At 40.4% G+C, this 9,793-nt stretch overlaps 1 protein-coding gene across 2 annotated transcripts; it reads left to right on the forward strand.

Moving 5' to 3' along the window:
- Positions 1-1,067: 1,067 nt before the first annotated feature.
- On the forward strand, positions 1,068-5,859 carry gpr17 (G protein-coupled receptor 17). 2 transcript variants are annotated; one of them, XM_065264921.2, is made up of 3 exons: positions 1,068-1,606; positions 2,269-2,554; positions 3,532-5,859. In XM_065264921.2, the coding sequence occupies exons 2-3, from the start codon at positions 2,458-2,460 to the stop codon at positions 4,557-4,559; spliced, it is 1,125 nt and encodes a 374-aa protein (XP_065120993.2). In that variant the 5' UTR covers positions 1,068-1,606; positions 2,269-2,457; the 3' UTR covers positions 4,560-5,859. The 2 variants fall into 2 exon arrangements, with proteins under 2 accessions (XP_065120993.2, XP_065120994.2); XM_065264922.2 differs by lacking the exon at positions 2,269-2,554 and having other exon boundaries at positions 1,076-1,606.
- The last annotated feature ends 3,934 nt before the right edge of the window (positions 5,860-9,793 follow it).

Raw genomic sequence — 9,793 nt, forward strand, 5'->3', positions numbered from 1 at the left:
CAAAGTGACTTACAAGGTACAACGGGCCATTGAATTATAAGAAAATAATGCACACCCAAGGTGCAATGCGGCACGACGCGAAGAGGCTCAAATCACTTAAAGGACCGGAGTCAGTTATTCCTTTTATACCACGGTTACCACAAACATTGCTCTGGTGCCTATTTTTAAGACATTTGACAAGTTAGGTGTGCGGTTATCAGAAATTAATGCACACCCACGGAACATTTTTCTGCCAATCAGAATACAGCATTCAACAGACCCTTGGTATAAAATAATAATACTAAACAATATATGCACTTCTAAACACATTTTTATATTATGCTTTTATCTTCCACAATACAATATAATGTTGAAATATTTTAATTGATAAGTATGAATAATTAAATGAATTCAAAACTTTCAAAGAAGTTCTTATTGACTGACGTCTCAAATTATTAATACAGCCTAAGAGGTTGTTTATGTCATGTTTAAACTGTTACGCCTCTTTGGGAATGACAGAAGAGCAGTTCTTCACTGGTGTTTTGCCACAGGGCATAAGGGAGGGAGACAACAAAGACTAGGGGCACAGCAGATAATGAGGACTTGGAGACGTCCCAGTTAAAACTTGGCTCTGTGTAATTTAACCTAGTCTAGTAAAATATAAAACACTAGACAGTAGCCTCATTCAGTAAAATAAACTATATTAGCATCTCGTTTTGGACGGTCCCAGACAGAAGAAAAAGAGCCGATGTGTGTCCTACACAGCTGTGATCTACCAGAATGAAAGAAAGATTATTAGCCTCGTTTTTCTCGCCTCCTCTTCACATCTGTCTGAAATCGCGTGATGGGATGATTTTGGCCCACTATATTGATGCCCCACAGTCCACAGCAGGGTCCCAAAGAACAAGAACCCCAGTCTGTTATTCTCCGTCTCACCCGCCCTTGTGTTTTACGCTCAAATTTCTTCTCACTCATTCTCTGAGTTTCAAGGGGCCTCCACTGTGTTACTGTTAGGGGTCTACAATGGATAATCTCTCTCTCTCTTTATTCGTAAACTGGCCGCTAAATGCTACGTTCATCTTCTGTTTATTGATATAGTTGAGGGATGGGGGTTTTCAGACCTTAAGGCACGCAATACAGCTTTAGGCCCTGTTGCCATGGCACCCCTCCCGGCTCCACATTGCGACCAAGGCATGCCATTATTCTCCCCCTGTCGAAATGTGCCGCTTCTTCTGACTCGAGTTATTGTGGAGCACACAAGTGGTCCTCAGAAGAAAATAGCATTGCAAAGAAAGGCTGAGGTCAGGGGTCACATTAGAGCCTTCCCATCAGGAACCACGTTTTTGTGATCAAATTTGTTGGGAGACACGAAAAGAGCCAGAGTATCATAGCTCAAACGGACTGAGGCGCAGAGACAGCAGAATACGCCTGCCACCATTACCGCAGCCCAGTTTAAGAGAGTTACAACTCCATTAAACTCTGCCCTCTAAACAGAAGCTCCCGGTTAGCCTTTTGCTTTCAACCAACTGTAAGTAACTCACACCAGCAGCCAAACTCTCTCTCTCCTCTGATTTGCTCCTGTCTCCGACTTCACTGCTGCACGGACTGCTGAGAGATTAACACTCTGGTAAGTCTCTCAAACATTTTATTACTTGACCCTATTGTGTTTTTATAGTTTGCGTTAACCAAAGAATCATTATGGATTTTTGTATGTAAAGGTCTATACTAAATAAAACCATTTTGTAACCAATTTAAGTTTATTAGAAGGGATCATGTATTTGGCTGCTTAGTTTCAAAATCATTGTAAGCAGTTCTTCTTGCTTTTTAACATCTGCTTCGCTTGGTTCTATAAAACCATATTGTGAAATCATATTGTGAGTCTTCAAATGAAAAATCACCATTAGGAATTTTTCCTTATTTGGTTTCATGTGTTCAAATTTCATTTGCTTGCCTGTGACTGTTTAAAAAATGAGGCTCTCTTTTGGCTTGGGCTTTGGAAGCACGTTCATAAACGTTGAGCTGCAGCTCCTGTTAATCCGCAGAACCCCTCGCGCCTGCGATTACTTCTGTGCTCCTTTTGTGTGCTGTAGTATGGGAGCATTAGTGTCACAGTGCAACCCCAAACTTGACCTGACAAATGTCTTTAATACAAAAGGGATTTTGTATGTTGCCAGTCAGTGAACTTGCAGGGCTTTCTGTTTCAGACCATGCTTTCAGTGCTTAAAACCACGGGAAGACTCATGTAGAGCTCCTTCATGACTAAAAATTGTGTTTCTCATATTTTGATAGACTGAATGTGTTGTTCCTGGATTAAGCAGTTACTTCATTTTTCATTTTATACCACACACCAGAGGATCAGAGCCATGAGTCAACATCTGGATTCCTTCTGGTCATCACGCCTTTGTTTTTCTCTCTAAGTTCAGGACAGCTTTTAATTTATTTCGAAGTTTATCGGTTTCAATTATTGGAGGGTTTGGCATGCTCCGGGATTTGAAGATTGTTCTCCCCCTCAGTTACAAATCTGCAGGCAAAACCCCGAAGGACCTTGAGACACTCCTATATTTACGTGCCTATGGTGTGTTTCTTTGTTATATTGATAATGTGTCTTCACTTTTTTAAACATTAGTGGGATGTTATGATGAAAGCTTGTGTTGTAGATTTTAGTCACAAAGAGAATTTTAATTAAATGCATACCACATTTGAGTATTTATACACTGAACTGTAAAGTCCACCATGAGTTTATTGTATAGTGGTGGACAAATTTCTTAGAAAAATATTGACAGTTTTTGCCTCCACATCAACATGATTTAATTTTATTTTGATGGTCATACTGTTTTTATCCACTGTTAGCCACAGATGATAGCCCTAACCCATGATAAGTAAGCATAGTAAATGTTTCCACATAACTCTTCTTAAAATGGTCTTCATCTCATCCCCACTGATACGGCTTCATCTGTTGGTCCTGATTATTATTAGACTTACTATTATTAAATGGTAGGATTGAATAAAGCCTCTTCCAACAGAGTATTTGATTAAATCTGAGGCACGCTGCGCTGTCCACCCGCCAATAATTTGACAAACAAGGATGGCATGAGGCAGCTGGGTCAGATTGTAAGCAGATAACAGGGAGTGGCTGTGGGGTTTCATGACAAAGGTGTGGCCCCGGATGCACTTCAACCTACATGCAGCTCTTCAGTAGTGCTGACAGCAAGTGTGGAGGCACATTGTGTAGTCAACTGCTCCACAGAGACATCTGCGCACTCCCCTGAGACACAGAAATATCTTATTTCTAAGAGAAGCTGAATTCATGCCAAACGCCTAGACAGCTCGCACGCTCCCTCATTTACTCCTCAAAGCATACATAAAGACATTTTTATCACTGTCATGACAAAAAAGTGCTGTTCTTGCTCTATTTCTGTAAACACTTTTTGAAAATGGGTCACTTATTTTCAGTAGAAGTTTTAAACCATCTTTTGTTTTTCTGTTAAATCAACTTAATTTAATCGAGTTAATATAAATTAATTATTTAAATTTTCCCTTTGTTTTCTGCAGTAACGAAGATGGATTCCTCCCTGACAGAAATTCCCAACTTGCTGTCCAACCAATCCATGGATAGCTGTCCATCTGTGGATAATACAGTGGAGAACACGGTCTTTGGACTCTACTACATCATAGTTTTCCTCTTGGCCCTAAACGGCAATAGTCTCGCCTTGTGGATCTTTTTGCGTCAGAAAGGCTCTTCTTCCCCAGCCAATGTCTTTTTGCTCCACCTTGCTGTGGCTGACCTGTCATACGTCTTTATTTTACCCCTCAGGGCCACTTATCATTTAACCGGGGGCCACTGGCCATTCGGCGAAGTCCCTTGTCGTCTCGCAGGCTTTCTCTTTTATGTAAACATGTACGCCAGTTTATACTTCCTGGCTTGTGTTGCGGGTGACAGATACCTTGCTGTAGTGCATGCCGTACGTTCCCTCAAGGTAAGACGCCCTCGATACGCTCACATAGCTAGCTTCGCGCTATGGGCTTTGGTGACAGTCTCTATGGCGCCCCTACTGGTCACCCAGCAGACCGCAGAGGTGAACGGCTCTACCGTATGCCTACAGCTGTACAGAGAAAAGGCCTCACGTCGCGCTCTCATCTCCCTCGCTGTGGCGTTCACGCCCCCTTTCGTTGCCACCCTATCCTGCTACCTGCTGATAGTGCACAGTCTGCGGAAAGGTTTGAGGCTGGAGCCTGCGCTAAAACTTCGAGCTCTACGCACGATCGGCCTGGTCATGCTTATCTACATTGTGTGCTTTCTGCCTTATCACTTAAGCCGTGCAACATTTATTCTGGGTTATGGACACCCAGACCTATCCTGCCAAGTGAAAAGAGGGCTTGCTTTGGCCAATCGTCTTACTTCCTCTCTAACCTGCCTGAATGGGGCTTTGGATCCTCTGGTGTACCTGTTTGCTGCTGAAAAGTTTAGGGGGAGCGTTCAAAGACTTCTCTGCAGGGATAAGTCAGGAGGGTCAGGCGCTAACAGTGGAGATCTGAAAGGTACACATGAGAGCTCCCTGAGTGCCAAGTCAGAGTTCTGATTAAAGTGTTCATAAATTATTTGAGTATTTCCCCATATTTCCTGATTGCATACATGTTGTGGTCGATTAAAGATCAGGAATAACTTTAAACAGCCTTATGTATCACCAAACATGTGACTTGGGTATGTTGAAGTGAAAGTAATTTGAGACAAGACTGTGAAAAACAAATGACTGGAATTTATTTCACAGTACTAGTAACATCTAAGTTAATGTTAATGTTTGTTGCAAGCTGCAAAACAATAATGGCTAAAAAGACATGACTTATGTATAAGATTGAGTTTTGCCCTTTGGAATACTGTGGTGTTTTTATAAGCATTTACCTGACATGTTTGACGTAAGTTTTTGCTGTACTTTTGCTTTTACTTAAGTTTTGCTGTTAGCAGATACAATAACATCCTAAGTGAAATCAGTGTGAAACTCACTAATAACTGTACATATAAAAGATATGTATTATTGTTGGCCACGTGGTACTGATATTATAGCACTGTCGGTTGCAAAACTGTGGTAAGAATATGTAAAAGGTTAACTGTGCTAATATTTCTTTATATAATTCCTTGACAGCTTGATATTAAAGGGGACATATTATGAAAATCTGACTTTTCCCATGTTTAAGTGCTATAATTGGGTTTATTAACCTAGAAAATGTAAAAAAGATCAACCCGGTAACTTAGTTTTGGTAAACCATTCTCTGCAAGCATGTAAAATAATAGGCAATTGAAATTTGGCCCCATAATCTGCACTATTTAACCACTGCACTGCCATTTAGTGCAAAGATCAGCTCATTTGCATTTAAAAGGACGCACCCAAAAACGACACGTTTTTGCTCACACCTAAAAAGTGGCAATTTTGCTATAATAAATTATCTTATATGGTATTTTGAGCTAGAACACATACGCACTCCGGGGACACCAAAGATTTATTTGACATCTTAAAGTGGTCTTGTGAAATGTCCCCTTTAAAGGAAAAGTTACCCAAAAATGAAAATTCTTTCATGGTGTACTCAGCCTTATGTCATTCTAAACCTGTATGAATATTTCAAGGAATAGAAGAAAGTTTTTTATAAAGGTTTTAAACAACAAGAGGGTGAATATAAAGTAAAAATGAATGCATGTGCATTTCATGTAATACAGTCAATAAAAAATGATAAAATTCATGAAGTTCCTGTAATAATTAAATATATTAGACCCTTCTTAAATCAATAAAATATTGATTTTGTTGTAACTTGTTAAAGATGTCATACATGTTGCTGTTTCTCCAGATTAAAGCACTTCTTCACACTATTAAAAATAATCACACACCATGAGTTCTGATCCATTTTTTCACCCCTTTTGATTGCCAGGAAATAATCTGCCCTGGTCATCTGCTGTTGACGCAACAAACAATTTCTTAATTGGGTCACAATGACAACAGAATTGCAGTTTGTATGCTCTTCACTTCTAGGTTTTTAATACTTGGAAAACAAGAAGTAAATGGCAAAACTATCAGTATTTGTCAGTATTGGTAGATGTCATTAAGTTAATATTTGCTTTCTATCATTAAATCAGTATTCATATCAGTTTAATCTTTGTAGATGCATTCACTAAATAAATATAACCTGAAATGGTTATTTATGGTGTTTTATGCTGTTTTGATTTAAGAATGCAGATGACTAGAATGCATTTTGACTTTTAGGAAACATATGTGACCCTGGACCACAAAACCAGTCATAGTCATTGGTTCCAAAACGCCAATAAATTATATTTTGACTAATTTCTGTAAAAATTAGGGATGTGAATATGTCATTTTTTATTACGATTAATCCATAATTCTGAAAAACGAGTACTTGATGAACTGGGGCGGGGCAATTAAATTTGGGTCTTACACGTCATGGTGAAAAGGAAAATATTTTTATTTAAAACACTCACATAAAACTTAATTTTGAAGAAACTATGACAGAACAATGAACACATGCTAGATTTATGAATTAAACGTTTTTAACAGAAACCTCTAACAGGAATAGCGTGATGAAGTGAAACTAAAGGGTTAAAAAAAGGGTTAAAAAAAGGGGCCATGTCATGAAAAGTGCTATAATTGGGTCCCCAGTGCTTCTATCAACCTAGAAAATGTGAAAAAGATCAACCCAGTAACTTAGTTTTGGTAAACCACTCTCTGCAAGCACGTGAAAAATTTGGTCATTGAAATCTGGCTCTCCTTATGATGTCATACGGAGATCTTATTATAATAATACCTCCCCTTAATCTGCACTATCCCACCATGGCACAGCTAATTAGTGCAGAGAGAGAGAGAGAGAGAGAGAGAGAGAAAATAATTCACAGCAAAATTAAGTTTCAATTGCAACAAACCACCATCATTGCAATCAGTGTTTGAATTTCATCAGCTCATTTGCATTTTGAAGGACACACTCAAAACGCCAAATTTTTACTCACACCTAAAGTGTCAATTTTAACATGTTATAATAAATTATCTATATGGTATTTTGAGCTAAAACTTTACATGTGTACTCTGGAGACACCAAAGATTTAGTTTACATCTTAAAAAAGTCTTGTGCCCATTTAAAACATGTCCAGTCAAAGCACAAGCTTCATAACATTACGCAGATTTAAGTCTTTTGCTATCATTTTAGTGATTAGCTGTCATGTTGTCCTCTCACCTGTTCTAATGCTCGTATCGCTCTCTGGTATCTCTTGACATTTGATGATTAAATATGAGATGATATGAGGGAACTTGTGACGGTGCTGTACATTTTGCATCTGACTGACTGTATTTTTGACTTACCGAAGTGAATCCAAAAATTACTGCATCCTTTTAAAACTATAGTGCATCAGTGATGTAAATCTCCCGCCCTCCTCCCATTTTGTTATTTTCTCCTGAAAAACTCCTGTAATTTAAATGGCCCTACCTCATTATATGAATAATCACATGATTTCTGCGCAGGTAAACGGGGGAAGTTGAATTAAGCATCACTTTTAAAAATGGCATTTGAAAGCTCAGGTGGTGCTACGGCAAAAAAAACTAAATAGCCTAGCTGCAAATTTAACAACAGCTCGACAGAGGAGTTTAATTTCTTTCTTACTGCGAATCACATTGTCCATTCCAACGCATTTTGCAAAATATGTCGCACTAAATTTTGTATCGGACACGGTGGGAAAAACGATGTAACGCAGCACAATAAATAACAACGGGACAATCGCACGTTGGATGCAAATTGCATAAACGTAAACTGTAGATATAACTGTAGTATGCGGTGAATGATACTGTCCAGAGCACCCCCATACAGTTTGTTTTGTTGGTATGACCCAGGATGTTTTGGTATGTTCTCAACCTGGTGAGTTTAGTTCTATGCACATTAGTAAAAAAGCTCAACGTGAATTCCTATGTGTACGTGTCTTTATGTTAATCAAACTTTAACAATAACCACAACATTGTGTCAGAAGTCACTGCATCCACCGAATAACACTGCGCACATCAAGTTGTGACAGAAGATCACCACGGCATGGGCGAACAGTGATTAACAGCAGCACTACCAGATTATCCTAGCGAGGCCTACGTGCCAACGAGACAGACAAGATGGAAATGCTTCATCCGCCGCCACCTTTGTCCCTGACGGGGAACTTGGTGTAAGTGGGAACAAAGATTTAATTTGCATCTTACTGCCTCAGCTCTAGTGGATAAATTTGAGACGAGACAGATCGCTGTGCTGCTGCATTGCATAGGAGAAGAGGCACTAGACATTTAACTCACTTGAGATTGAATACCAGGATTATTTAGAATTATAAGAGGTCCTCGCAGCACTGCAAAAATACTATGCTCCGCGAAAGAATACCGTCTTTGAACAACATCAGTTCTGGGCCCACAGGTTCTCTGAGCAAGCAGGCATAGACAAATTTGTCACTGAGCTAAGAAACAAAGCACACACATGTGAATTCCATGCGCTCCTCCTATTTCCACCTCGAGAAGGTCCCAAAACACCCCAATGACCAAACAAAGACAAGCATTAAAATTTAACAGCTTTTATTAATTATTAAAATGTAACACAGAAGATTACTTTCACAGACACTGGGACTTCTGCTCTCACCCAGGTGACTCGTGACGGCGTACAAGGTAAGCATTTTACAGGTGCTGGACTCGGGCTCTCTCCTTCTGCAGGCTTACTTCTCCCTGTGTTGTTACTTCCCGGCTCTCCCACCACTCTGCTCCGTGGTAGGGCCGTTAACCTATTGACTGAAGGCTCACAATACACGTTGAACTGGCAATCTCCACAATAACACACCGTACAAGGTAGCAAGTACTCACAATGGTTAATGATGTTCCCCTTTTGTTTCCTTTTCCTTAGGGCGGACGAAATCCTCTTCACCCCGTATTTAAATCCACTGCTACAATCCTCTCCAACAGCACTTCCGGTGAGTCGCTCCTCAACAAACACTCCAACACATCAATGATGTACGTAGATCAATTCCTTTCCGAACTCTTCATATGAATAGTATACTCATACCTGGCTCCGTTTCCTTCTCTGTTTCTTTATCCAGTAGACCTCGCCCAGATCCTCACTCTGCACACCGGAAAGGTTTGACAGCACGCCCAACAATGGCACAACACTGCTACCACACAACACTCTCTTTGGTGCTCTTTTAACAATCGTGCACAACTCCTTCCTTACGCCTCTTACGGCCCGCACTCTTTCCGCTCGCTTCAAAAGCGATCCCCGGATCATCGGCGCCTACGGACTCTTCAGAAGGAGTGTGTGTTTTAATCCGCCCTTGGTGGAAAGGAGCTTTCCCCGAATCAACCGCACTAGGCGGAACTGCATCTGCCCAAAGTCAACCGCTCTCCACTTGTGTTTCTGCAGATCTATATATGTGTCTCCTCTTCCACACATCCTCCAATCTCCAGCCGCTACGTTTATTACTCACACCTGCGTTTAATCAGGCTTGATTTGCCTCACGGCGTTTACCGGAAGTTCCAGTGTTTCCGCTCCTCCGTCCGGGTGGGAACACTTCCGGGCGGCACCAATCTTCACCAATTTTGTTTCCGCCCTATAAAGTCACTCCGCAACACAAACATCTATTTGTGGTGGCTAATTTTAATTTTGCGCAAATATAACGACACGCCTATAATCCCTCCCACTGCGAAGTGATACCAAACTCGATGGAAAAGCTAACCACGCCAAAGTAAGGTGAGGTGACCTGACCCAAACTAAACTAAACCAAATGATCATATTGGCATCCACCAAAGCA

Source organism: Paramisgurnus dabryanus, chromosome 7 (assembly GCF_030506205.2).
Source record: "Paramisgurnus dabryanus chromosome 7, PD_genome_1.1, whole genome shotgun sequence".
NCBI lineage: Eukaryota > Metazoa > Chordata > Actinopteri > Cypriniformes > Cobitidae > Paramisgurnus > Paramisgurnus dabryanus.

Coding starts and splice junctions, on each gene's coding strand:
- gpr17 (XM_065264921.2), top strand. CDS start 2,458: ATGCTCCGGGATTTGAAGATTGTTCTCCCCCTCAGTTACAAATCTGCA. Junction 2,555..3,531: donor CCTATATTTACGTGCCTATG/GTGTGTTTCTTT, acceptor TGTTTTCTGCAG/TAACGAAGATGGATTCCTCC.